Raw genomic sequence first — 27,507 nt, 5'->3', positions numbered from 1 at the left:
GGTTGATGAAAAAGTTAGTTGAGAATGCTAAACTAGTAATAATGTGAAAACATTGAATTTAAAAAAATTCGAAAAAATGTTCTGACTGAACATTTTTAAATGACCAGAAAATTTTGTAAATTTTTTCCCAATTTTTTTTTCTTGTAAATGTCCCAAAATGATCCCATGTCTATAAAACTAAGTATAAAACAAAAAAATATAAAAATTAAAAATATAAAACTTAAAAAAAATCAAGATTAAATCTAAAAAAACTAGAGTCGTTATATGAACCAATGATTTTTGGGAAAAAATGACCTGGAAGCAATTTTAGATCCACTTTCTCTGGTTCAACGCCGTCAATTTTTTGGTAGTGACCTATTTAGAATGTGTTTTTCAGATTAAATAGGTTTCATTTCAAAGCCCAGAAGTAAGTTGAAATACGTTCCTTGTATGAAAGTTTGAAAATGCAATTTTCAAACAAAATTATCCTTATCCATGCCGTAATTATTTAGGGCTTCCTCCCTGCAGCCTTGGACCTAAATTATTTCTTTTTCGGACCTTCAATTTTTTAGAGTATCTTCACAATCATATTTTTTCCTAATTTGTTTTTTTCCTTTAGTCTACAACAGTATTGCCAGTCATCCCCCAGACACGATTAACTCTACCGGAAATAATAGTATCGTCACAGCTGTCTAATTACCCAGGTAGTAGCATACGTAGATAACTTACTGTAATTATTGCCTTTTTAGAAAAACAATTCAACGTTCTTCTTGCTATTTCCCCTATTATCAGCTTCACAAACTCTAGACGTACCGGAAATTGCAACACTCCCTTCCATTCATTTTCTATGGTCTCTTCATTGAAGACTTTTCAGTATTCTCAAAGGCTCACTTTTTACGCTATTGTCTACACTAGATAACAGTTGTTTTATGTCAGAGTCCGAATATAAAATGAACGCAACAAATTTGCAATTAATTTCGCACGCGCAAAAAATCGATCATGTCTTCAAAATCATTGGATATATCGTCAATCCATTAGGTAGGTTTTCATGAATTTAAAAGCTACGTAATCAGACAAATATTCAGGGATTCTGTTCAACACCTTGCTCATAATCCTTATTTCCACAAAAACTCCAAAACTTCTACAGAGCTATTCGATGTTGCACTTGAACTTTGCTCTTTGCGACCTATTCAGTTGTCTTGCTGGAATGCTTGCTCTTCAAAAGTAAGTACTGATTGATTGTTTTGATCTGTGAGAACAATTTATAGAATTGTCTTTTCGGGCTGGTCTTTAACTTACATATTTCACGGAGCATGCGGACAAATTTCATCATATTTCTGTTATTTTCTTCATGTTTTTGTTTGCCATTGTCTAGCTCATTCACAGTGGATTTTGATGGTATGAAGACTGCTTTTTAAAACCAACTTTGACTGACCGTATTCAAAAGCTTAAATGAGTTTACACGCCTCGGTAATAAGTTGTTGAAGCCTCGCTGAGACCTTTGGAGATTTGGCGAAAGAGATGGTATAAGCTAGGGCTCCCATCTGAGTGGGGGGCAAAATGCGGGCCTCATGCCGACGCCGCTGTGTGTATACAATGAAGTGCGAAAGGTAGTTATTTGGAAGCGGCTGACATGTTCAGGTTCCGCGCCGCACTGTACATTTGGATACAAGCGGCGGGAGTGACGCCATGAGGTCGGCGCGGGTGCTGTTGCTTCACGTTAGTTCCAAAGCGGGCGGACACTGAAAAAAAAGTAAAGAGAAAAAAAAACGTGAATTTTTGTTTCAGATCTCATTTCTTTATCGATATTACATTCTCGATCAGATCAGTCCGGACACTGTGAAAATTGTTCGAATCTGTATTTTAACCTACCTTCCATCACTCCTATTTGTAATCGTGTACTGGTCGGATGTAGCCAACGAAGACGCGCTGAAAAGAATTGTGAATTCATTTCACCCAGAGTATATATATGACTCTAAGGAAATTTGGGGAGGTAAGTTTGCCATTATAATCTTTGAAATTTTTAAATAATTCTTAGACCTGGTTATTGCTGGTAACATGAGTTGCTGGTCAGCTGCGACCTTCTCTGCAATCGTCTACATGACAATCCCATGTTTCCCGATCTACGGAGTCATTGTCTTTTTCCGTCACAAAACCTTGAAAAGTCTGGATGGCCGTGGGCGAATAACAATGTCAGAGACTACAAGGTCATCGCACAAGCAGTTGATCAAAGCTCTGACAATACAAGCAATCGTCCCAATTTTTTGGCTCACAGCGTCCACATTCTACCTGTTAGCTTTGTTTCAAGTTGTTGGTAGAGTGATTGTGGAGAACATGCCATTTCGGATAATGGAGTGTATGCCGATGATTACCCCACTGATTTCTCTGTACTTTGTCAGACCCTATAGGTAAGCTCCACTCTTCTCAACTTTCATTGAAATTGCAATAGCACATTATCTAGTGATCAGAGTGCTCATTTTTGACCCTAAAAGTTTTGGAACAAACCCAAGTTTTGGCAAAGAATACTTTCATACAGCTCGTTAAAAAATTTTACTTTCTTTAAATTTCTTTAAATTTAAAGATTATCAATCATATTAGTGAAAATTAATTTTCCAGATCAGCGCTAACAGGCTGGTTTTTTCCAACTTCGCTTCTTAAGCCAGTAATCGCCAGTGCAATGCTGAGTTCAACTGCTGCATCGGTCGCCCCAACTCCGTAGTACCTTCTATTGTCACAAGCATGAAAAGAAGCGGGAAAATTAAATTACAACGATAACAATACAAAACGGGCACATTTTGAACTTTGTGAATATATATTTTAAAACTAGTCTCATGTACATATTGCTGCTTTTTGTGTAAATTTTGCAATAATGAAACTTTCTGTTTTATTTTGTAGATATATTCTAAAAGTCTCTAGTATACTCATTTCTGGTCAAAGAAAAAGATGGGAAGGGTCCCAGATGGTCACTAAAAAATTTGAAAAAGTTGTGATGTAGTGCGAATCCTTTTCGCAATGTTGCGGTTTTTTTTAAGTTGAAATTTCTTTCATCCCTATATGTTGATTTTGTTTGAAAACGTGCTTAAACAAAATGGAGGCTAAGAAAAGAAGCTTATTAAAAATTTTAAAAATTTTTTTGTAGCAACTACAATTTTTCTCAAACACCGGGAAGTTTAGTATTTTCTGTTAATTTTTTTCGGGATTGCCCTATTTTCTCATGTATTTTCATGACAATACCGCTAAATACCGCATTTGGATAACTTACTTAGATTTTTTTTTTTTTTTGATTTACCCATCCTGAAGGTTTTTTTGGCAATGAGGTAATTTTTCAAATTGACCTCTTTCTTAGTATTTTAGTACATATTATTGCTGAAAAACTGCGTTACTTTTTTTTGAAATGCTCATTTTTAGCATGCGCTTAATATTGTTGTTTTTTGAAAACTTCCAATATTTCTTTGCAGATCTCCCTTCTTTTTCCGTCGTCTGTTTCAAAATTCCCATATCACAATGCTTCTAGTTTTTATGAGTGTTTTGTGAGAGAAGAATGAGGATTTTCATATTTTTGGACTCCTGCTGTGTTTTCATGAAGAATTTTTTTGATCGAGTTTATAGAAAATAAAATGATTTTTTTTGCAAATTTGATTTTTTTTTAGCTTTTGGATTTTTTCTGAGCACATTGAAATTACAAAACGTATTCTTAATAAAAAATCTTTCGGCTACATTAATTTTTGTTAAATGTTGGAAAAAATTCAAAAATTTGAGTCTCCTGATCAATTTTTAAATTTAGCCGGCTATCTCTATACATGGAAAAATTCCAAAAAAAAAATCAAACAAATTCGTGAAAAAAGCTACTTCCTAGCAAAAATCATCAATTCCTATAGAATAGCCAACAAATCTAATGAATTAGAGATGACGACGGAAAGAAGGTGTTTATTAGTTATATGACCATGAAAAATTGGTTTTTTTTCCTGTCTTGACTCCCGGAATTATTATTGGGAAAACAGACCAAAACAGGACAAACTTCCTGAATTTAGATAAATTTAAAATTCCTCAACAAAATCTTTCAAAATTTGTTTGTGTTAGGATAGCAACAAAAATTGTACAAGTATAAACTTGAATACTATTCACTATTTTTCCACACCCCAACTGATCATCTAAAACTGCAATAGGAAAGTTTGGACTCTATTGAACTAAAATGATTAATTGAATTCACACGCTAGGACCCCTCATCTACTTAAATGTAACTTTGTTTTTTTTTTCTAGAAAAAAAGACGAAATCCACAAGAAAAACAAATAGAAAGAGTAAAGTTTGTTGAGGATGAGCTTTCGTGGTGATTGGAATTTTTTGTGGCACAAAATATTTTGTAAAGTTTGTTAGAAAACATGCAAGAATGAGTTCCAAGAAAATATGAGATTGAAATTTTTGTGTTGTGCGCAGTTAGATGAGAGAAAATACCCAAATGCCATATAATCTAAAATGTAAAAAAAACTACTTTTCATCTGAATTCAGAATTGAATTATATTTTCACCTGCTAATTTTTAACTATTAGCCAAACTGATTCCAAAATTCCTTTTTTTTTTCAAAAATTTACTTTTGTCTTCACTACTATCTGGTTAAATAATAGTTAATTTTTTCTAACGTATTCAAAAATTCTAGATGTCCCAATGCACAGTGGAATACAATGTGTCTGAAATCACTGAATATGTATTGTCTACTCTAGGTGAACGGTGCCAATCGGTAAGCTTCAACCTTTAAATGTTTTATATTTACTTTAGTTTTTACAGGCAGGAATAGTAATTCCAACAGTCATTATTTATGGAACTATTTTTCTACTTGGATTATTCGGAAATATTTGCACATGTATCGTAATTGCAGCAAACAAATCTATGCACAATCCAACAAATTACTATTTATTCAGTTTGGCGGTTTCAGATATTATTGCCTTGATATTAGGTGATTTTTCTCTGACTCAAAAGTTTCACGCAAAATGTTTTAGGGCTCCCCATGGAGTTCTACCAATCCCTTGATTACTCATATCCATATCGATTCAGTGAGGGAATTTGTAAAGCTCGGGCTTTTCTCATTGAGTTCACTTCATATGCATCAATAATGATTATTTGTTGTTTTTCATTTGAGCGGTGGCTGGCAATTTGGTAAGCATTTGGTAAAATTTCAAAAAAATTAAATTCAAATTTGGTAAAATTTGGTTCTTTTTTGTATTATTTTTGGAAGAGATTGGAGGATCTTAGGATATCGAATTTGCCGAGAAAAGTTGCTTGTGAAATATGATCAATGTAAACTAGTTTCAGCCATCCACTTCGTTCAAAAATATTCTCAACTCTCTGGAGAGCCAATGTTCTTATTATTCTTGCTTGGACTATTTCATTCGTTTGCGCTCTACCAATTGCATTCATAGTTCAAATCAACAAACTCCCCCTTCCAGAAGACGCAAAATATCAACCATGGACTAACAAGGTTAGTTTTTTTGCAGTCGGAGTCCTGAATAATCGAATTTTCCCGGTCTCAACGGATGGAATATTCGTACTTCACACCGAATTCTGTGCAATGAACCAAAGTCGTCCGGATCAACAAAAAATGATTATTATATTTGCATTCACTGTGTTTTTTGTTATTCCAGCGATTGCGATCGTTATTATGTACGCGCATATTGCCGTTCAACTAGAATCATCAGAAATTGACTTGAAAGGAGATAAAATGGTAAAGAAAAGAAGGAACAAAAGCAATAGGACAGTTCTGAAGATGTTGTGTAAGTTCTCAAAGGATATTGATTAGAGCTATAACTTTTACCTTAATTTTAGTATCGGTTGTCATCACATTTTTCATTTGCTGGCTTCCATTCCATATTCAGCGACTTTTATCTGTCTATACGACGTGGTCCGAAACCACGACAATATCACCTCCGGTGCAATTCCTATCTATGATTGTCTTCTACATCTCAGGATTTTGCTATTATTCAAACTCTGCTGCGAACCCAATTCTGTACAACATTCTGTCTCAAAAGTATCGAAGTGCATTTTGTCGGACCATTCTAGGGGACCATATTGCTAATTTTGTGTTTAAAGGTCATCAGAGACCAGGGCAGTCAAAGTAAGTTCGAAGCGTGTTTGACATAAAATACACCCAGCAACAAATTTCAGAAGATGCTCTTCCTCAACAGAAGCCGAACAAAGAACTCTCATGACACGTGGAAGTGTACGTGTAGATAAGCCCCATCGTAAATTGGAAGTACACAACTACTGACATAATGCTAACACACGATTTTATTTTTGCTTTTATTTGACTACATCCTCTATGAAACATATCTTTGAAACCGATTGTTTGATAAAACCGTTTTTGCCTCAAAAATTCAAAAACAAAGTCATTGTGAGTGAAAACTTTCATATTGAAGGTTATCCAAACCAGGGCACTTTGCGAAAAGCCAATTCTCATTCAATTTTTCTACAGCTACAAAAATGTTTATATTCATTATTGCATTGATTGCATTGAATGCTAATCAATATTGTCCCTTAAACTTTCCCTCTCTTAACCAAAACATCAAGTTATGCGAAATCTATTACGTAAAAACTTCTGAGATAGAAGTCATTGCGTTCCAATCATACCATAAAAACTATTGCGCAAAAAGACTAACTTGTCTTTTTTCGTTTCTCGCAAGTCTCATTTGGAACACCGAATAACTAAACTTGATATCTTTGTGACGTAATGATGTGGTCTTGCCTTGTTGCAAAAGCTATCAGATATCAGATAAAACAACTAGAATTTTAATGCTTATTAAATTTTATTAATTTTATTGCCCACATGTTTTTCTTTGATCATTTTCAAAATCCGAAGCTTCAATTTATTTTACTGACAGTCATACACTATTTCTCCTTCCGTTCATTATTTGCCGTGATGGTTTTGTGTCTATCAATATGTACATAACGTTTGGAGGAAGACACATACAAACACACTAATGAATATAAACGTAGAGAATGAGAGAGACGTACACCTTATCATTACTCGATCACCCTTTTTACCTTTTACATATGCATATGGTTATCAAATGTTGCTGTGAAAATACAAGTGATGTAGGGATGAGAGATAGGAAGTGGATTCATCGTAGAGTTATTGCATGTTTACTTTCGTGATGGATATTTTTCACACTTGCAGTGGCTTATTCTTAGTCGTTAATTACCAGTAGCTTTATGTAATTATCAATCTCTTCTCAAAATGAGATTGTTCCAAAATGTCTGATTTGTACATGGCTTGGGTCACTAACCATTTTTCAACTTCCCAACTTCAATTCCGCCAACCTTTGTCCTCGTCCGTCTTTATATATTATTCATCGAAACGGTTTATTTGCTTCTTTGTCATCTTTTCCTGTCTAATTCTCTCTCAAACTCATTTTCCATTTCATCGCACCCTCTCCTTCTCTATTTCTCTTTTTCCCTCACTGTGAACTGCCGTACCGTTCATTTCCCCTTTCCATCCTCTACCACCTACATTCACATGAATACTCATCTGTTCTTGAGGAGGTAGACGAGGGGGGCAAGGTCGCCACCCCACCTACACACATACAATCTTTTCTATTCATTTTGTCAATTTCAAATCGAAATTTCTTTCGAAGTTGGAAAGTTCATCCAAGAGAATTTCCAAATTACTTTTTTTTGAATTTTTAAATTTTTAATTTTAAACTATAATTGTTTTTGAATATTTGAATCTACACTATTCACCTCTGTACATGACTAAAAGAATTTGGATTCAAATCGCGTTGAAACTAATTTTATATATTTCGAAAGAATATTACATCTTCTTGAAGGGAAGTAGGGGCCATACATTTATAGCTCTCGAGAAATTTCGGAAAAATTATAAAATTAGTATTTTTAAAGGATCATTTCTTTAAATTTTCTCATATGGCGGTGTTTCCCAGTTTCAACGACTCAACCTTCCGCCGTGCACTTGTGAATATTTGTATTGTTTTATACTAATTTTGATATTTCGAAATACTTTTCTACCTCCATCGCCTTTCCCTCGTTCAAAGTTTCTTTCAATACTGCCGTGAGTCATCATCATTTCCTATTTCAGTCATTTTTTTCAAAAAAAGGGAATACTTTTTTGTGTTTTGTATATTTATGTTTGTGAAAGGCAAATTGTTACTCCCTCTCATTCGTCTATAAACTGGTCAATTTCCCCTTTTTCTTTAAAATAAAACCGGAGTCAGTCTGATAGCAGCAGCTCAGTTAGCAATCAATCCTAGCAAGAAAAATCCGGATATCTACAGTGAGCTGTGCTCCTGCTCCATAAGCTCATTTTTCATTTGTTTGCACTCCACAGTCAGTTGACTTTCACTCTTCCTCCTCTTTTTCAATTGAATGTTTCACTTTTCACCTTTTGATAGGTTCGAATTTCATTTTCACACATTTTCTTTCGTCGAATTTCAGAGTTTTCGATTGATGCACTTTCTATTAAGCCGCCTTCTTCATCATCGTCAGCTCAACGTTTCTGCCCAACTTTTTAACGTCAGCCATTATGATGTTATCACCGATATGGTAGGCATTCAGTTTTTGAAGATTTAACAACCATATGTCATCCGCAAGAGTACCTATCACAGAGGTTTCTACAACGAAATTAGCTGAATACGAGCGTTTTGAAGCACGAAAAATGCGATCTGAAAAATTGAAGCGTTTTTGAGAAATTTAATTTTTCGACCTGAGCATTTGAAAACTTTCAGTCAAAAGACTATTTTAACCCAATTCAGAACATATTTCGAAAACAACTTTTGACTGAAAATTACGCATGCACTAAGTGCTAAGTCGAAAAACTGTTAAATGAAAAAAAAAACACACTGGAAATTTTACGGGCCTTGTAAGTAGAGTATTTAGTTAAACAAGTTTCCCATCAGTTTTTCTAGTTCAAAGTATTCGTATGCAGCTAATTTTTGTTGACTTATTTTGAAGACTTGATTTTCAAATAACATGTTTTATTTTTAAAAAATTACGATAAAGTTGAACTTTTCAGTCCAACACTTTCACATGCTTGAAAGAGATTTTAAACGCTCCTTCATATCCATCAAACAAAGTAGACCAAAGTGTTGTGGAAATAGTGGTCGCACGCTTGACAGCTGCAATTCGAGAAACTGGCTCAATTGAATCATATGCGGCGGAGTTAGTTGATGTTCTCGATGAAGTTCTTCGACACCCTATGACTACACTGAATGAAAAATGTCAAGATGTTGATAGCCCCCATTGCAAAATTGCCTCGGATTTGTTGTCGAGTTTGTTCTTGGCAAGTCGCAAAACTGGCACCGTTTGTGAATAATTTCGAGTTTTTAGCATTATGGCAATAAACCAGTGATGACACTCACAATCCCAGTTGCGTTGAAGTGCTTGAACTCGGAGAATGGTGAACTGGTCAAGAATACGACGAGTTACATATCACTAGCTGCAATTCACAATGGAAAATCACTATCATCGCATGCACTTCAGATCATTTCCAACGTTGTCAGAGGAAATTATTCATTGATTAGAGTGCTACCGCATATTTATCCCGACAATAAGGAACCATTTCATGCACAATTGTCACAATTGATTGATGTGAGTTTTTTTTAGAACTTGTGAGCGTGTTGTTTGTAATTGCTGTTGTTTTCCAGCTGCTTCAAAACACTGAAGTCGACTGCAGTGAAAAACTATCACTACTGCAACTTTCCTCAATGGTGGCCAATACCAAGCCGGATGTAAGAAAAATATATAACTTTTATTTTTTAATTATCAATTTCCAGGTCCTGATTCCCTTTCTTCCACGTTTCGACGTATATCTCTTGTCTCCACAGATGTCAACTGCGCTTCTCAATATTTATATGTCACTGATCTCTCAAAACCGTACTAAGTCCCTATCTCAATTCCTACCGACACTCAAATTGGCTGCCCAGTCAAATGAGTTTATAAACAATCGAACTACAATTTGCAAAGTGAGTCAATGAAAAACGAAAACTTTTGAGTTTAAAAATACTTTAAAGATCCTGTTTTACACTGATTTAATAGGTAAAATCGGCGAGTTTCCGGGATTGAAATTTCCGTCAAATCGGCAAGGCGGTAAATTGCTGGAATTGAAAAAAATCGGCAAACCGGCTAATTGCCGATTTTCCAAACTGCCGAAAATCTTTGGTAAATTGTGGTTTTGCACATTTTTTTTGGAAATTTTTCACAATTTCATTTTCAATTCGCAAAATTGTACGCAACCTATGAATGTTCCCACATCTATTTTCAAACGTAATCAAATTCTATGAGAATATCTGAAGGAAACGGAAAAAAATTTCAAAAATGCACAGTTTTAAGTTCTTTGTCTTAAACACTCCATCTAAACATTTCCGGCAAACAGGCAAACCGACAATTTTCCAGAGTTAAGAATTTACAGCAATTTGCCAATTTGCCGCCCACCCCTGATGTTTGTATCATTTATCGGTTACCTCACTAATGAGATGCCTTTTTAACTAGAGTTGTGTTTTGAAAAGTTGAATGATTATTTTTGGTTACTAAAATCATTGCGATTCAAATTTAACGAGATGTTTACCTGAATTCTCAGAAAGTATCACAAAAACAAGTATGACACATTAGAATTCTCTACAGGGAATTTGTAGACTCCACTCGAATTTCTATTTTTGAAGTAATTTTCGGACTCTCAATTGATAGAAAAATAATTGGTCTAAATTTGGAAAAGCTCAAAAATTCTTAAGAAGATGCTTGTGTTTATTGAGCAAGACTGAGGAAAAAAAATTATCAATTAAAAAAAATGTGGGAGATTCCAGTTTTAATTTGTTCCAGAAATTGAAAGGGTTCTAGAATTTGCTGAAAACTTGTGGAACGTGCTGGACAATTCTAGAAAGGTTGAGAAACTTCTGAGAAATGGAAAATTGTCTGGTACGATGAGATATAATATTTTTTTATGATAGGAGGAAAACAAAATAACAATTTTTAAAACAGAGTAACAAAATTAGATTGCGCGACTTGCGCACCTTGTGGAGCTGGTTCCTTTATAGCATTATTCTGATTATCATGCCCTTGATTATTTCCTCCGTTAAATATTTCACCATCCCAAAAAGGAGCAATTTGTTGCATGTCGTTCATTTGCGCCATTTTTCGAACATTTTCAGCAACCAATTCCTCGGTTGCGTAACAACAAAGCCCACATCGGCTTCGAATTGCTTTTGAAAGAAAAACCTTTTTCAAGTTGTGCCTAATAGTCTTGTTCAACAAAATATAGGAGACTCCAGCACTTCCACTAGACAGAGACCAGGCAATTTGCCCGGCAATGTAAAATCCTGGTCCCGGGGAGATGAATTGCATTATTTCATAAATAAATGCTGCAGAGGAGTGGAAAACTGATAAGATCAGAGTTTGTCCAATTATCTGCAACGGGTAAGTATTCAAAGTTGGAGTACCGAATTCTGAGAATTATTTTTTAATGACTCCAAATTTTCCCCTGATTCCGAATATCGATGTGAAAAATCTTTTTTTTCACATCGATATTTGGAATCAGGGGAAAATTTGGAGTAATTTAAAAACATTTCTCAGAATTCGGTACTCCACCTTCAATGTTAAAATAAGCATTTAAAACCAACCTGTCTGGCGGATTTATAAGACCACTGACTGAGTACATAGCGTTTACGAAAAAGATGAAAAGCGAAGTATAAGTTTAGCGGGATTATGACAATTGTCATAACACTATTGTTTACAGTGTGGAGAAAGCTCCAATAAATTAATGGCTGAAATCAATGTTTGACAATTACCTTTTAAAAATTTTCAAAAGCATACATCTTTTCCAATTAGAGGGTTATACAGCCAACACAAATGATTTGAACTAAATAATGCTGGACTTGTGAAAAGAAAACTGTATATGGTCCAGACGAACAAACAAAAAAGAACTATGAAATAACTACCATCTTTGAATATTCGCTTCACACGCAATAAAACTTCAGCTTCAGTCATTCTTTCAAGGGTGAGAAGAATGCATGTTGGACTGGCAGTAAGCCATGCACCATTTCCTAGAGCCCCAGCAATGAAAATTAATTTAGGGTGATTGCAATAAGAGAGTCCTTCCCTTCCAAGAAAGCCAGTTAGTATTGAGTTAACTGCAAGCTGGATTATGTCTAGGATTGATAGGAAAAGCATCAGCTGTGTTGAGGGATGTGTGCATTTTGTGTAGATAATTGCGATTGAACAGAAAATGTTTAGCACCTCAAATTTTTAGATAACGTTTCACATTTTTACACTTATCTTCAAACATACCACCAAAAGTATTCCATAAACTAAAAAAATCACACCAATTGTTGGCCAAGTTTCGTTAAAGACCCGGACATTTGCTGGGCATTCGTATGCATCCTTCCACGGAGTCATGTCATTAATCAGAAAAAAAGAGAGCGATGTCATGAAAAGTGTGGCGTTGAACATTTCCAATACGTGTTGGGTGTTTTGAAAGCTGGAAAAATATATTCATACAAGATAATCCCAAAAAATTTTGACTTTTAGAGGACTTTTAAAAATTGTTACACTGCAAAAAACCAAAAACTTTATTTGTTTCACCTTGTTTCAACAACATAATTTGTTTTGCTACTGAAACCATTAAACTGGTGTGAAAACAATATAAAATTTCCTCTTGTAGTAAAACTTTTTGAATGTTCATACTGATAAAATTACCAAATAATATGGTAAAACTTTTTTGGGTTTTTTAAAAATTTAGCTTCGAAAAAGGACAATTACTAGGTGTTCTATTTTTGGAAGTCGCTAAAAATTTGAAAAAATTGTTTTCTACAAGTTTTCAATAGACCAAAACTTTGGCTGAAAAATCTGAGAAATGTTTAAAGTGTTTGGTTATGTATTCATTCAACTTCTAAGCTATTGCTTTATTTTTAAGCTATCATTTATTTATTTTTGTCTAAATATTATTGTCATAAGCACACTATGAAATAAAAATTCGTTAAAAGCTGAATAAGTAGAAAATGTATCTTTCATCATAAAAATTATAATCTTCTGACTGATTGTGAGAATTCGAATGACTAGCCACTCATTTATTTGTGCGCGAGCATTTGACTGCAATTCCAAAGGGATTTATTTTCAATTAAGATAACGATTAGACTTGTGATCATTTGAAGTCTTTGTCCCATCTTTCTTGGTTTTTTAAACACAAACAGCAAAAACACACGAAGTGTACTTGTGTCTAAAAAGTCAAATGTTCAAAAAAATTAAATAATATTATTTAATGTATCCTGCTTTCTTTACAGATAATTGCAAACATAGGTCGTGTGTCCTCCCCACTTGCTTCTGAAGCAGTCGACGAGCTTGTTCTAATGGCTCGAAACAACTCATCGGATCAGCAAATACTCCAAACAGTTCTGAATGAAATTGATGCAATCGGATCAATTCATCCAACTTCTCTTAGAAGACATGTATCGTTCTTCCAAACACTTCCAACGAGTAGAATTATTGAACGGATTTTGGCGCATCTAAATCCTAACAATAGTGAAAATATCATGTCGTACGATATCAAAGAGCAATCAACAGAGTCGCTGCTTTCAAAGAATTCTAAAGTATTTGGAAACCTGATTACTAGTGGCGGAAGAACTGTTTTCGAAGTTTGCGACTCTCCAACAGTGGAATTGTGTGAGCTCGATAGGAATACGCATTCACTGGCAATGCAGTACCAGAACAATCGGTCAAGTGGAAGCTTAAGTCGTCGGAGTCACGCTAGCATCGCTCATTCGCTAGGAGCTGGAACTCACGGGTAAGTGTATTCATTCAGGTATAGTCTTCACTGAAAAAAAAAACAATTTAGACCATATTCTGATATCAACGAGTCTCGTGAACTTTCAATGATCTCGATGCCATCAAGTTCCCGAACAAATGTACTACTGGCACAACCAACGTCATCTTCTACTTCTCGCATTCAAACACTTCCACACGCGTTTGCTCCTCAGGCAATGACTCAAATTCAAATGGGAAAAGATGGGCGAGTGAGACCTGTTGGCGGAGGCCGTCGACCTGTACAATGGCCAGCTGGAAGCACAGAAACTACATTTCCAGCTCATTTGGGCCCAATCACCACCTCAAAAATGTGTGCTTTGAATGAAGAAGACGAGAAGTGGATCAATGTGAGTTTTTTATTTTTGAAAACCCCCTAATTTTGGAATTCAAGAATGATCGTAATGATGTTGTCTACAAGTTTGTTGAGCATCGAAAAAATAAAATTCGTCGGTATATTGGAGAAGTGAACGCAAGATTTCCAGTTCCTGTGCAATGCACTGTTGAAGGCTCAAAAAGTAAGAGTTGTTATAGCTGATTCATAATGACGATTAACCGATATTCCAGACTCCAAACACCGCATGGTCATTCACTTCTCGTGTCAAACTCGTTCTTCGCCATGTTGTGTATTCACCAAGGAATACCTATTTGCATTTAAAACTAAATATCCAGCATTTTGGCTTCATTTCATGTTTCTGCAAATGGAATGTTCGGCAATAACCCAATTCGGTGAAGTTGTCGGAAAGGACTCACAGCAGTACCAAACGCTTGAACATTGTTGGAAGTGTTTACCGAGTTCTATAACAAAAAGTGTTCCCTTTGATACAATGATCACTGCAGCTTTTCCAAACTCAAAAGACCAGAACAAGCTGATTAAGGAACTTGACGAAGCTGGATTTTTCGCTTGTTTTACAATGGACTCTACGAATAATATGTGGAATTGCATTAGTTGTACGAATCCTGAAAAAGTGAAATACTTTGTTGAAGAAGGAGGCGCCGAAAAAGTATTGGAAGGACAGTTGAAAGAGAAAAAAGGGCGATGGAGGTTTTTGAAACGATGGAACACCAAATACTTTACCTTGTCATCGGCTGCATTGAATTATAGCACACAACATATGCCGGTACGTTTTTTTCCGGAATCGGAAATTTTGATACATCATTTCTGTCACTTTTCAGACTGATTCCCGAGCACTCCTTCCCTCAATCGATCTTCGTTCTATCCGATCTGTCAGATCGCTCGGTCGTGGAAAGAAAGCTAGAAAGAGTCTAAGAAAGGCATTTGAAATTTTCACAGCTGACAATACATCAATGATTCTGAAAGCCAAAGATGAAAAAAATGCGGAGGAATGGCTTCATTGTCTACAGATTGCAATGGCTCATGCAAGAAGGGAATTGGCTTAATTCACCTGATTTTAATATTATAAACTTTATTTACAATAATTATTAGTTGAAAACATTGCACGAGATTCCAGAAATTCAATGATTAAAGATAGATTATTGATACAGATTTCCAATGTCAATGGAGGTAGATCTATGTTCTGCCACTTGTGCCGTCTGGGCAGCCGCTGCTCTTGCCATGTTATTCAGAGTTTCTACTCCGTCCATACCCATCCTGTTCATTATCATTCCGACACTAGGGAACCCAACAGCTGTTCCGGTATTCACACCAACTCCAACGAATGGGACAGCGAAACCCTGAAAACAACCCTGCGTTTTTGTAATTACCAAGATTTTGCATACCTTATTCCACGAGACTCCCCCGTTGAGCCAATCAACTCCAACTCTATCTGCTAATCCCATAAATGGCCCGACGTGGTACCCATTAGTCACTGAAATCGGTCTTCCGAGCTCTCCTTCTTTGATTGGCACTGAGACTTGCGTTCCTTGACCTCCTTCAACTCCAATTCCCTGCACAATTGGAATACTCCATCCAGTTTTGTATCCATACTGGCCTGAAATCGTTAAAAAACTTAAAATTATAAAAAAATTTTTTGAGCCGTAAAATCCTACCTTCGTACCAGTTAGCTCCATATTCTTGGGTTTGAGACCAGAAATCTCTTACACCAAGATTATCAGAATATCCTCCTCCCCACGTTCCAAAATCTACTTTTCCATGATGGCCGTTTCCAATGGAACCTTCCTCGTTTACAGGGTAGTACGGGATTCCGTTGACATTCCAGTCGTAGTACGTAAGACCAACTCCAGAAGAGAAAGAATTGGCAATTGCTCCAAGTGGGCGAGCCTATACAATTAACATTGTTGAATAATTTTTAAGAAATCTGTCAAATCAACTGACTTTTGCTATAAATTCAACGCAATCTTTTTGATATCCTCTGCATCTTTCAATGAATTGTTCTTCGACTTTACTTTTGTAGCAATGCTGAAACAAAATTTAATTTGTGGTAAAAATTGATTGTGTTCTATCATTTACCTGATTTGCCATTGGTGCAAATTTTGCACAAAGTGCGTAAATTTCTTTAACGGACAGACCAACTTCATGGATAGACTTTCTAGTTGTCACTTGCGACACTTTGTGCTCAGCAGTCAAAAGCGGCGCTGTATCTTCATCCGGGTCCACTTGCTTTCCGTTTTGAGCAATAAATCCTTCCTTTGAATTTAAATCTTTATCATCTACTGTCTTCGTAACAGCCGCGTGAATTCTCGGACGAATTTGAACACTGTCAAATGGGTTACTGTACTTCTTCGGTGGCTCTTGAGTTACTAGCTTCGGGAACTCAATGTCCTCTCGGTTTTTTCCAAGCGACACTAATGACTCTGCTGCGCCTACTTGAGGGCGATTAATATCGTAAGAAGATCCCAAGTAAGATCTGGGTTTCGGATAGTAATAGTCGGTATAAGTTTGATCAACTTGTGTATGTTCTTCTTTCACGTTTTCGGTTTCGTTTTTGAGAGCAGGAAGTTGTAGAAACGGGAAAACTTGAAAATGTTGTAATTATATATTTCAAACAATTGACTTGACTTACGAGATTTTGAAAAGTCTAGAAGCCCAGTTCCTTGCTCGTTTATATTTCCCATCTCAATGTTTCCTAGACCTCCAAAAGACATCTGAAATTAGAAACTTTAAAACTCTGAAAATCCTGTTAAACACATGATCTTACTTTTCCAGTGCTGCCCGATCTTTCTCCCATGGTTGTCTCTCGATCCATATATCCTAACTGAGGTCCCTTTTCATCATCAATATCAAATGTTCCTCCATTCGCTTTTTGACCTTGAGATCCTTCCGGAGTAAACTTTGCGGTCATTTGACTAACATCTCCAACGCCAAATTGGCCTAACATTGGCACGTGCATTTTTGCATCGTCTCCATCTTTTCTTCCAAATGCCAACGGACCGATTAATTGAAGAATTGCAGGCGGTTTTCGCCGAATTTCTCGATTGAAACCACGCGCAATGGGCGCTTCTGTGTCTCGACGTAATCTTCGATTGATAACTGAAAAAGATGTTTGGTGATAAGGAATTGCGTTTTATGAAAATTGTCCCGGTATAAATGATAAAGCTAACAGATAAGGCAGGCTATACTTGAATTTTCCGATTAGTTTTCCGACTTCAATTTTGAGATGATTCATCTAGCCGTACTACGGGCAGTTGAATTATTATTATAGCTCACACGAATTTTGATAAATCTTGCAACAAAAAACAAAATTAAAAGGGACTGGAAAACTTACTCCCAAATGATTTCAAGAGGTGCAGTGCGCATTTAAAGTTCCCCGCGATTATCAAATTATGCTCTTACAATTATGTTCAACAGTTTATGAATGAATAAATTTAAAAAAATATGTATTGAAGGTGAAGTAGCGCCAGTGGGGATTTTGTCTAAATATACTTATAATAATCCAAAACATCCAAATATCAAGTTTTTTGCAAATTGCCAAAATTTTGAAAAAAAAAAGAGGTTTTGAGGAAATCCAAAGCAATATCGCACTTTCCGACCCCTACAATGTTTTAATACAAATATTTAAAACAAAATTACAGTATAAAAAATGCAGGGAAAAAAATGTTTGGTCGACTTCCAAAATTATGAGTAGCAAAAAACTGATTAATTGCCACTTTTTGACAGTAAAAATATTAAGAATATTTACCCGAAGCATCTGTGCAAAAAACCAAACCAGATATAAATATTAGTAAGGAAATGTAGAAAATATCCACGAGGTTCCTCCTCATTGTGTGTCCCGGTGAGAATAAAAAATGCCAGTGTCTCCTTCTGATTCGGATTACGTCTTCATCATCAAAAAGGTGGAAACTCGAAAAACGAGATTTCTCGCGTCATCCGCCGCCCAGTCCCTTGCCTCGAGGCTTATCCTTTTGTCTCGTTTTCCATAAAATCGGGCAAAATTGCGAGGCGGCTAGTGATAAGAAAGGGTAATGAATATGTATTTGATAATTGCGTAACTATGGTTGTTTTAGAAAACTGAGATTTTACAAGTTTTTTATTAACAAGGAAACAAAAATACTAAGAAATGAAAGTAACTAAAATACTAGGAAGCACAGACAGGAAATGCGTACAAACGAGAGGAACCAGTGTTCATTTGGAGAGATTTGATATTTAAAGAAAACATAAATTAATATAAAAAGGAGACTGCGGTTTATTTACAGAACTGATGAGTTTAGAAGGTATAATCACGGAGACGTCGTTCCAGCTCCAGCCACTACTCCAGACACCACGGACTCATACGTGGAGCTCTTCGAGAACTTTTCAGCGTCTTGTACTTCTTCTTTACTATGATGAATTCCATATCCAAAATAGATAACAAAACCAATGCTCATCCAAACAACTAACCGGAGCCATGTGATCCAAGCAAGATGAACCATCATCAAAGTGTTGATTAAGAGTGAAAGGGCAGGAATAAGAGGAACGAGAGGTACCTGAAAGGAATATTTACATTATACATAAAAATCTCCTGCGTAAATTATCAATCATACCTTGAAATCCAGTGGAGTATTATTGGGGTAATGAGCGCAGATAAAGAGGAATGAGAGAATTATCAGAGCAATATTGACTAGCAAGAATATTTGGCAGAGAACAGTTCCATATAAATATCCAGAACTGAATCCAAGGCCTGAGAAGAACATTGAAGCAATCATTACGCTCATCCCATAATAAATCGAGTGTCCTGGCTGAAGTTTATCAAGGAAGCCACAGAATGGAATGCTGAATCGAAGTTTTCCTCCATTGTCGAATTGGCCCTCATCAACATTATATGCTGGTTGGTAGCGAAGTACGATTACACAGGCAGAAACAATAGAATACGCAAGAAGAGTTCCAATTGATAAGAATTCAACCTTGAAATATTTTGTTTAAAGTATATTAAAACGTATTTCAGCTTACCAAAGTGGTAATATCGAAAAGCAATGCAATGATTGCAGTGAGGAATCCAAAAATAAGAAGAGCTTGAGTTGGAACTTGAGTTTTTGGGTTTACGGATGCCAAGGAGCTGAACAAAAGTCCATCATCAGCCATTGAGAATACACATCTCGGAAGAGCAAACATTCCTCCAACCAAACTAGTTGTCATTCCAAAAAGAGCACCGACCGAGACCGCATAGCTTGCAAATTCTGCTCCACGCATCGTGAATGCATCAGAAAATGCTGCAGTTGGATGAACCATATTGTATGGAATCATCAATGTCAGGGAAGCTGACATCAGAACATAGGAGAGTGTGACAATTGTCATAGAGGAGAATGTGGCAATTGGAATTGATCTAAAATAAATTACCTAAGATTTCACATACTCAGTTCACATAAATTTTAATCTCACCGTGCAGGATCTTTAGCTTCTTCTCCAGCAGTTGCAAGTCCGTCAAATCCAATGTATGCAAAAAAGCAAGATGCAGCTCCAGCAAACATTCCAGATACTCCATACGGAAAGAATCTCGAATTCCCTTTCTCATCTACTCCACTCCATAGAGAGAAATCAGCAAACGTTATACCATAGAACACGACTATGACAACAATTCCAATATTGAGAATTGTTAGGAAAGAGTTGAAGTTAGTGGACACTTTTGAACCAAGAGCAACAAAAAATGCCACAAGAACGATGAGTAGAAAAGCGAGAAGATCAGGGTAATCGCCGAAAAATGATGAAGCCTGGAATTTCGAATTCAAAATTTTATAAAAACATTTACTGGCTTACTTCATGCAAGTGCCCAGTGCGAGCAATTGTTGAATTTGAAATAACATTTCCCAGTAATGAATCCAAGTATCCAGACCATGATCTAGCGACAGCAGCAGCTCCAAGCATGTGCTCTAGTATAATGTTCCATCCAATAACAAAAGCCCATAGCTCTCCAACTCCAACATAAGTGTATGTGTATGCACTTCCAGCTTTTGGGAACCTAGCTCCAAACTCGGCATAACACAAAGCAGAGAGAAGAGATGCAAAACCTTAAAAAATATTGAAAAATGGAAATAATTTACTGAAGCCGCCGTTTACTTACCTGCTAGCAAAAAAGACAGAATAATTGATGGTCCCGCAGTGTTTCTGACAACCGACCCAGTCAATACATAAATTCCAGCGCCAATCATATGGCCAACTCCAAGAAGAGTAATGTCAAAAGTACTCAGACATCTTCGAAGTGGGGTTGCTATCTCACCAGCCGGCAAGTTTTTCAGACGAAATACACGTTCTCGAAGCGCCGAGAAGCACATTTTTGTTTTTGTTCCTGAACTTTTGGTTTTCTAATTATCTGAAATATCAAAAGTTGCGTTTGAATTGAGGTTGCAAGCGGAGAGTAGGAAACGATCGTAAAAGTTTTGAGTTCAACGCCAAATTTTATGAATTTTATGTAAAAATGGGAATTTTCTGGCAGCTTTTCCTAGAAAAGAAAAATTAAATTAATCGATCAATTATGCAATATTTAGATCAACAAAAAGACAACAAACGCATAGATGGAAAAATAAACGAGAAAAAGAGGAATAGAGCGGGCGCGCGGAACTGGTGGAAGATAAACAAAGACGTTTTTCGGGGGAAAAAATGTATGCTGGACTTCGTGTGTAATGGAATGACAGCACAAATGGTTTGTGGTTGTCAGAAATGCATTGAAGTCTCTGTTGTGATATTTCGTATCAATTTTGACCAGTATTATGAATTCCATAATAAAAGTCAGGCATGTACTTTAAAATTTGATTTTTGGGCTTGGAAATCTATGAACGTAAATGTGCTATATTTGGGTCTGGAAATTTTATTTACTATTGGTATATCAATTCGGAAGTGCATAACGTGATTAGGAGGCGCTATGGAGTATTTTTAGTTACTAATATGGTTGCTAATATAGTTGCATAATTTATAATAATAGCATAACATGCATAATAATATAATATAGTTGCTAATATTCTAATATTCTTTTAAAAGATGGAAGTTGTACTTGGTAAAATTTCAATAACTTTCCCATAAAAGCTCCATCAGTACAGTTACAAGCTCTCTGTTGCCGAACATCTAAAATCTCCTCAGGTTTTTTTATAATTCGTTTTTTTTGCATTGTCAAAAAACTCTTTTTTTTGGAAAATTCAGAATTTAAATTTCAATTGGTAAAATGGTACGCATCACTATGAATGTTCCTACATCTGTTTTGAAAAGTAAGCAAATTCTATGAAAATATCTGAAGAAAACGGGAACAATTTTTTTTAAAGACACAGTTTTACGTGTTTCCGTCTTGTAAAAAATCCCTCTAAAAATTTCCGGCAAATCTGCAAACCGGCAATTTTCCGATTTGCCGAATTTGTCGTCAAAAAAATTTGCCGAACGGCAATTGCCGCGCACCTCTGCATTGAATGCTAACATTCAAAGAGAACGAATAAGGAGAGTAGAAAAAGACGAGCAAAATAAAGAAAAAGAAGATGGTTCAGTTTCCCATCCATCTGCGTCTCTTACGCCCGCTTTAACTTTTTCATCTCTCTATTGCTCTCAGAGCTCCATTAATTGCCGCCTGAGGCTTCAGCCAGGCAAGGCAGAAAAGCCGAGCGCTTTCTCCATATTTAGCTGCATTAATGGATTGGGTGATATTATAAAACACATGAAATTGAAGTGTGTGAAGTTGCTAAAAATATTTTTTTAAAGAATGAGAACTACAAAAATAAGAGCAGAGAAATTTGATTAAATCTCATCAATGCATTTTGTTGTTGGCTGCAGCTTAAGATTTGAATGTTATGGCGCCATTCTTGATTAAATTAAACTAACCACTAAACCAATACACATTTTTTAGGCAACAGAAACAATATGTCGTGGAATTTGGAATTCTAGATGAGAAACGGAAACAGAAAAAGAAAAGCCAGAGAAGTGAAAGTGGGGGGAAGGGGAAAACTTATTTATTTTTGTGACTGGGGATTATTATTTGTTACAAAACATTTATTGCTGGAATGGGGCCAAAGTTCAATTTTAATTCTGTACTTATACTTTTTATTCATTATACAAGTTCAATTGATCTTTGGCTGTGCAGTAGTGCTCGGTTGTTGCGAGAGTTGAATTTCTTGCTGAAAAATAATTTTAAAAAATCAATCATGTTAAATCAGGGGTGGACGGCAAACAATTTTGCCGAAATTGAGATTTTCGGCAAATTGACAAATTGCCAGAATTGAAAATTTCCGGCAAATTTGCCGGAAAAACAGCAATTTTTTTGGAAATTTCAAAATTTCAATTTCAATCGGAATCGGCTACGCTCGGCTACGTTTTACACATCCTAAGAATGTTCCTACATCTATTTTGAAAAGTAAGCAAATTCTATGAGAACATAAAAGAAAAAAGAAAAAAACGTTTCAAAAAGGCACAGTTTTAAGTGTTCCTGCCGAAAATCAGTCAAGTTAAATCAGGGGTGGGCGGCAAACCGGCAAATTGCCGGAATTTAAAATTTCTGGCAAATTGGCAACCGGTCAGTTGCCGGAATTGAAAATTTCAGGCAAATCGGCAATTGTTGCCCACCCCTGTGTTAAATTCACAATCTCACTTCAATCATGGTAACAGCATCTGCAGTCTTTGGGCGCACAATGATAATATCAACTTGTCCTTTATCCTTGAGGCATTGCATCAACCGCTTCTTACAATCAATTTTGTTTAAGACGTTTTTCTTGTTAATCTCGATAATCTGATCTCCGTACTTGAGAACCCCGGCTACTAGAGATTCTGAAATGTCTACCAATTAGAAAAGAGTCTATAAAAGTATTCGCTAACCATTTTCCACTTTGCAGACCAGTATACGTTGATGAACAGATACTATTCCAAGTCCGAACTTCTTGCCCTGAGTCATCATCAGTGTCACCTTGATTCTCTCAAATCGGTGATCCATACTCCCAGAGTTTTGATCGTTTTGATCGTCTTCAGCGAGAGTCTGAAGTAGCCATGTTTATGTGAAGAGCATTAATACTCAGGGGTGCGCGGCAATCGGCAATGTCAAAATGAAAATTTTAATGAAAATTTCGGGCAACTGGCACATTACCGGAAATGGAAATTTCTAGCAGATCGGCAAAAAACCGGCAATGTGCCGACAAAAATTTTGTCGACCGGCAATTGCCACCCACCCCTGTCTACTCACCCTATCATCATCCGTGTCCTCAACTGATTTAAGTTTTGAATTGGGCGGTGCAGATCCTGTAGTGCTCATTTTTTTGAAAATAAGAGAAAGAGTTGAAGGAACCACGTTACTTGTTCTGATTTTTGAAATGATTTTATTGAAAGCTCTTTACGGAAAATGTAGACTTCAGTGACGTGGTGGCGTGATCTATTAAAAAACTGGACGTGGTTTTCTATTTATTTTTTATTAGTTTTTGCTTTTTAAACACTCAAAATTTTGATTTAATTTGTGGAGAACTTTAATAAAGAGTATGTAATTTTATAATGGAGTATGATTGGGTCCGGTAGTAAAATAAAGTTGTCTTTTGAATTAGAAAATTCACCAAACGTGACTGTGTCAAAATTTTTTGATAAAACCAATATTTCTCTAAACCTAGACCCACTGAAACTGATGAAATGACTTTACACATGGAGTACCTGAAACTCAAGTTTGAGATCAAGTACGTGATCATTTTCGTGAATAAATTTTCATTATGATTAAAAAATTGTGATTTATCGAATAAATCTACCGGTTGAACAGAAATAGGGCTATGAAAGACAATACAGTCGGCTTAAAGTTCAGAAAATTAATATCCTGGAGCAGTTCTTGGTGGAGGACAATGATCGCATCCACCACCAGCTCCTGGTTGTCCTGGTGGTCCAGGCTCTCCTGGAGATCCAGGATTTCCTGGAGCTCCATCAATTCCTGGGTCTCCTGGTGGCCCTTGTGGTCCTGGTTGGGAACTTCCTGGAGCTCCTGGCTGTCCTGGTGGGCCGATTGGGCCTGGAGGACCTGGTGGACCAGCTGGCCCTGGAGTACCTGGTACTTCGATAACTTGGCCTGGAACACCTGGAGCCCCGGGGTTACCTGAAACGTTTTTCGTTAGATTTTTTCAAATATGCTAATGTACCTGGTAATCCATCGGCTCCCGGTGGACCTTGAGGTCCAGGGGGACCTGGTGGTCCTGGAAGTGCATTTCCTCCTGGAGTTCCTGGAGCGCCTGGTTCTCCATTTGGTCCTTTAGGTCCTTGCTTTCCAGGTGGTCCCGGTGGTCCTGTTGGGCAGTCGAAACAGAAATCTGCAGCAGTCGGGGATTCGTCTCCTACTGCATCTTGTCCGGGTGTTCCAGGATTTCCTGGAGACCCATCATTTCCAGGATTCCCGTCTGTTCCTGGAGCTCCTGATGGACCAGGTGGGCCAACTCCACAAGAGCAGCATGCTCCTCCACCACCACCACCTCCAACTGGAACTTCTTCATTAAATCCGCCATCGTAGCTAGATGCGCCACGAGCAACTGCCCGACGACGATGAGCAAGACGTCCGGTGACTCCATTTGATTTTTGATATGTCGCGCGTTTGATGCGTCTACGGACGCCCGCAACAGATTCAAACTGAATAAAAGAAAATTCCTTTTGATCCGAAAAAAAACTCTTACTTTATTGTACTCGTCCCACAATCCATTTGTTCTGTGTCGACAGAAATCTACCTTTAAAAAAAAGAAATTATAATAATAACAACACGAATTCAGAATAACAAGTACATACTTCAGATTGCAATGCAGATTGAACGTGTTGCATGTAATTGTAGAGCATGGGGACTGCCATTATTGCAGTTAATGTAGCAACAGTGGATATGGCAATTCCTTAAAAGTTCAGGCATTCATTTTGTTACTATGGAGTAAACTCACCGAAAAACGCCAACTTCCGCATTGCATCAGCTTCCTGTGCTTCATACTTTGGATCATCGTGCGACGATTCAGAAGCCATAGTTCTTCTGGAATCGGGAAAAGTTTCAAGTTTCAAGAGTGGCGAAGAAATTGAGAAATTGACGACGAACAATTCGAAATGAGTGATTTGCGTGCGCGCGCGCGAGAATTCGCTCACTCAAAAGTAACGACTTGAGTTGAGTGACTGGAGTAATAGTCGAGTGAAGCCCGGGAAAGAGTACAAGAGAATGGGGGAATGAGACAAATTATGTGCGAACAGAGAGGCGAATGAGTTAGGCTAGTTTCAAATTTATGACATTAAAGGAAGTATTGAAGTATTGAAGTTCAGATTTTGTTTCAAATACATAGATGCTAGAGTTTTACAGTGAATTCTAAAAATTAATTATAAAAGTTAGAGTAGGTTCAGTGAAGGAATAGTTGAAAACCGCTCATATGCGAATTCACCATGCTGTCAGAGTGTCTTATTTTTCCTTGATCTAGGTCTACAAGAAATGCGGAAGAAGCGGCGCAGAGTTCTCAACTGATTTTGCTTGGTTAAGAACGTTCTGACGTCACATTTTTTTGGGCGAAAAATTCCCGCATTTTTTTTAGATCAAACCGTAATGAGACAGCCTGGAACGACGTGTGAAATATGTAATAGTGTTTCAGTTTGTTGTGAGATTTAACAATTCAACATTACTCTGAATTTTTTGCATAATGTGTTAAAATTTTGTTGAGAAATTCAGAATTAAACAAAGATGTGAGTTAAAAATTTTTCAAAACCTAGACAGTTTTGAAGTAAAAGCTATTTGTTCCTACTGGACTACTATAATTCCTCACTAGCGCTACTCCAAAAACAGTATCACGTGAATACACGAGCAATTAATGATAAATAAACAGATCAGAAAATCAGAAACGTACAATTAAATACAAAATGATTTGAAATATATGTGAAGTGTGTAAAAAAGATTGAATAGTCATCTACAATGGCACACACTTCACGTTTATATAAAGATTCCCATATGGCAAACCGAAAGGGAGGCTAGTGTTCCGCCCACTTTGATAGGCAAACCGTTATTGGGAGGAGGGGGAGGACTAGAATTAGAATATAATGTATAAAGAGAGAGAGAGAGAACATGGTGAAGAAGCAAATTGAGGTGACCATTAAGGAAAGTAGTAATGACTGTGTGTCCCTCCTTCACTCACTGTTCATATGGGAAAATGAGTAGGTGGATGTGAGGAGAGTAGAAGCTAAGAGGGATTTGGTGGATGAGGTGTGACTGACTAGGAGTTTTTGGTTTTTATTAGTTTTAAACTATTTCATGAACTTAACTTAACTAGGATGTAGTTAGTTGTAGTCTGTGTTTTGAAATACATTCGAGTACTATAGTATTATACTCCGCCACTTGTCGTGGTTGATATATTTTAATGTGTCAGTAATAATGCTTCAAAAAGGTATTGAGTTCTCACTGGAACACATGTTTCCAGAAAAATTGATTCTTGCGATATTTGGCACGAATATTCAATACACCGTATTTTTCTTATTAATCTTCGTTTTTCAGTCCTATTAATTTTGTACTCAAAAAGATAAATTGGAGAAATAAAGTTTTCAAGTAATGCAAGAGACATATGGTTTTCAAAATTTCATAAAATAAAAATTGCTCGAAAACTGGGTTCATAGAATTGTAGAAAACATTCTTGAGCTCTCATGAGATTACTTTTGGGTCAGCTTAACATTTGCTACAAAAATATTCCAAACTATTTTGTCAATTTTTTTCTTATTCGAAGTGGATCTAGATTGATAATAACCAACTGTCCTATAACAACTCAAAGATCGCGTTTTGAAAAAGCTGGCATTGAGACGCAAATTCATTTCTCAAGTGTTCGAATTTATTACACAACACAATTTCTAACGATGATTGTGACCGCGTCATCAGACAGACTTTCCGATTGCACTTGACAAAAAAAGAATAAAATATTCTTCCGATGGCGCAACAATACAAATCAATCAATCTTTTATTTTTCAGAAAAAAAGAATGGATGTTGTCTCTCGAACAGCAGAAAACAGACAGAGATGAATGGCTAATTGTTCCAAAAAGGTTTCGGTTCGAAAGTGGATGAAAAGAGACAGAAAGAATGAGGTAAACGACAGTTTTTGTTTTGTGAATAGGTAGGTTAAAAGACTAGTTTTGATATACGAGTGTACTTCCGTAAAATTGGGATCTAAAAATCTGAATTGTTATCATTTATGTTTCGTATGGTTTTCTATATAAATTAACTGATAGTAAGACAATGACTCAAAAAGGGTTTATTGACTGTAACAACTAGTAACAAGGTTTGTGTACAAAAAGAGTCCAACTCTTTTTCCTTTCTCCAAATCACTCTTTTCAAGGCGAGCCTGGGGCGCAATAGTGGCAAGAGCCCGAATTAACGGGACCACCAGTTGCTGGGGAGTTTATAGAAAGGAGAGGCCAC

At 36.4% G+C, this 27,507-nt stretch overlaps 8 protein-coding genes and 3 non-coding genes across 12 annotated transcripts; 6 read left to right on the top strand and 5 right to left on the bottom strand.

The window, feature by feature from the left end:
• The first annotated feature begins 606 nt into the window (after positions 1-606).
• On the top strand, positions 607-2,857 carry srd-3 (Serpentine receptor class delta-3). The gene is made up of 7 exons (NM_061266.2): positions 607-683; positions 729-1,017; positions 1,065-1,203; positions 1,248-1,377; positions 1,768-1,972; positions 2,018-2,387; positions 2,596-2,857. The coding sequence occupies exons 2-7, from the start codon at positions 930-932 to the stop codon at positions 2,696-2,698; spliced, it is 1,035 nt and encodes a 344-aa protein (NP_493667.1). The 5' UTR covers positions 607-683; positions 729-929; the 3' UTR covers positions 2,699-2,857.
• Positions 2,858-3,506: 649 nt separating this feature from the next.
• Positions 3,507-3,527, top strand: 21ur-13919. The gene has a single exon (NR_050782.1).
• A 1,104-nt stretch (positions 3,528-4,631) lies between these two features.
• Positions 4,632-6,366, top strand: nmur-2 (Neuromedin U receptor homolog nmur-2). Its single transcript, NM_061265.4, has 7 exons — positions 4,632-4,714; positions 4,762-4,930; positions 4,974-5,130; positions 5,287-5,452; positions 5,498-5,744; positions 5,797-6,085; positions 6,136-6,366. The coding sequence occupies exons 1-7, from the start codon at positions 4,634-4,636 to the stop codon at positions 6,236-6,238; spliced, it is 1,212 nt and encodes a 403-aa protein (NP_493666.2). The 5' UTR covers positions 4,632-4,633; the 3' UTR covers positions 6,239-6,366.
• Positions 6,367-8,414: 2,048 nt separating this feature from the next.
• K10B4.3 (Protein melted homolog) lies at positions 8,415-15,208 on the top strand. The gene is made up of 10 exons (NM_061263.5): positions 8,415-8,523; positions 8,993-9,259; positions 9,307-9,567; positions 9,624-9,707; positions 9,753-9,941; positions 13,251-13,750; positions 13,802-14,117; positions 14,162-14,285; positions 14,335-14,888; positions 14,944-15,208. Exons 1-10 carry the CDS (start codon positions 8,428-8,430, stop codon positions 15,166-15,168), a joined length of 2,616 nt encoding a protein of 871 aa, NP_493664.2. The 5' UTR covers positions 8,415-8,427; the 3' UTR covers positions 15,169-15,208.
• On the bottom strand, positions 10,945-12,420 carry srt-54 (G_PROTEIN_RECEP_F1_2 domain-containing protein; the record flags this gene model as incomplete). Its single annotated transcript, NM_061264.1, has 4 exons — positions 10,945-11,379; positions 11,592-11,735; positions 11,785-12,207; positions 12,259-12,420. The coding sequence occupies 4 exons, from the start codon at positions 12,418-12,420 to the stop codon at positions 10,945-10,947; spliced, it is 1,164 nt and encodes a 387-aa protein (NP_493665.1).
• Positions 15,176-18,069, bottom strand: C50D2.1 (the record flags this gene model as incomplete). Of its 2 annotated transcripts, NM_061262.6 has the most annotated exons (8): positions 15,176-15,462; positions 15,508-15,719; positions 15,778-16,009; positions 16,064-16,147; positions 16,199-16,704; positions 16,752-16,833; positions 16,887-17,218; positions 17,868-18,069. In NM_061262.6, 8 exons carry the CDS (start codon positions 17,947-17,949, stop codon positions 15,262-15,264), a joined length of 1,731 nt encoding a protein of 576 aa, NP_493663.1. The 2 variants fall into 2 exon arrangements, with proteins under 2 accessions (NP_493663.1, NP_001300523.1); NM_001313594.3 differs by lacking the exon at positions 17,868-18,069 and having other exon boundaries at positions 15,262-15,462; positions 16,887-17,078.
• A 137-nt stretch (positions 18,070-18,206) lies between these two features.
• C50D2.2 (Cationic amino acid transporter C-terminal domain-containing protein) lies at positions 18,207-20,471 on the bottom strand. Its single transcript, NM_061261.7, has 6 exons — positions 20,223-20,471; positions 19,919-20,169; positions 19,544-19,872; positions 19,115-19,487; positions 18,709-19,068; positions 18,207-18,651 (listed from the first exon to the last, which is right to left on the bottom strand). The coding sequence occupies exons 1-6, from the start codon at positions 20,431-20,433 to the stop codon at positions 18,406-18,408; spliced, it is 1,770 nt and encodes a 589-aa protein (NP_493662.1). The 5' UTR covers positions 20,434-20,471; the 3' UTR covers positions 18,207-18,405.
• Positions 20,472-22,150: 1,679 nt separating this feature from the next.
• Positions 22,151-23,447, bottom strand: txt-1 (PDZ domain-containing protein). Its single transcript, NM_061260.3, has 4 exons — positions 23,310-23,447; positions 22,949-23,105; positions 22,725-22,900; positions 22,151-22,254 (listed from the first exon to the last, which is right to left on the bottom strand). The coding sequence occupies exons 1-4, from the start codon at positions 23,376-23,378 to the stop codon at positions 22,198-22,200; spliced, it is 459 nt and encodes a 152-aa protein (NP_493661.1). The 5' UTR covers positions 23,379-23,447; the 3' UTR covers positions 22,151-22,197.
• Positions 23,448-23,806: 359 nt separating this feature from the next.
• On the bottom strand, positions 23,807-25,102 carry col-68 (Nematode cuticle collagen N-terminal domain-containing protein). Its single transcript, NM_061259.6, has 5 exons — positions 25,015-25,102; positions 24,872-24,969; positions 24,763-24,813; positions 24,238-24,718; positions 23,807-24,194 (listed from the first exon to the last, which is right to left on the bottom strand). The coding sequence occupies exons 1-5, from the start codon at positions 25,091-25,093 to the stop codon at positions 23,914-23,916; spliced, it is 990 nt and encodes a 329-aa protein (NP_493660.1). The 5' UTR covers positions 25,094-25,102; the 3' UTR covers positions 23,807-23,913.
• Positions 25,103-25,200: 98 nt separating this feature from the next.
• Positions 25,201-25,425, top strand: C50D2.11. The gene has a single exon (NR_050781.1). It is a non-coding gene; the product is annotated as an Unclassified non-coding RNA C50D2.11 (non-coding RNA).
• Positions 25,426-26,160: 735 nt separating this feature from the next.
• C50D2.12 lies at positions 26,161-26,292 on the top strand. Its single transcript, NR_050780.1, has one exon. It is a non-coding gene; the product is annotated as an Unclassified non-coding RNA C50D2.12 (non-coding RNA).
• Positions 26,293-27,507: the final 1,215 nt, after the last annotated feature.

The sequence above is a fragment of the Caenorhabditis elegans genome, chromosome II (genome assembly GCF_000002985.6).
Source record: "Caenorhabditis elegans chromosome II".
NCBI lineage: Eukaryota > Metazoa > Nematoda > Chromadorea > Rhabditida > Rhabditidae > Caenorhabditis > Caenorhabditis elegans.
Note: the sequence above shows the minus strand (reverse complement) of the source record. Positions and strands in the feature narration are given on the sequence as shown.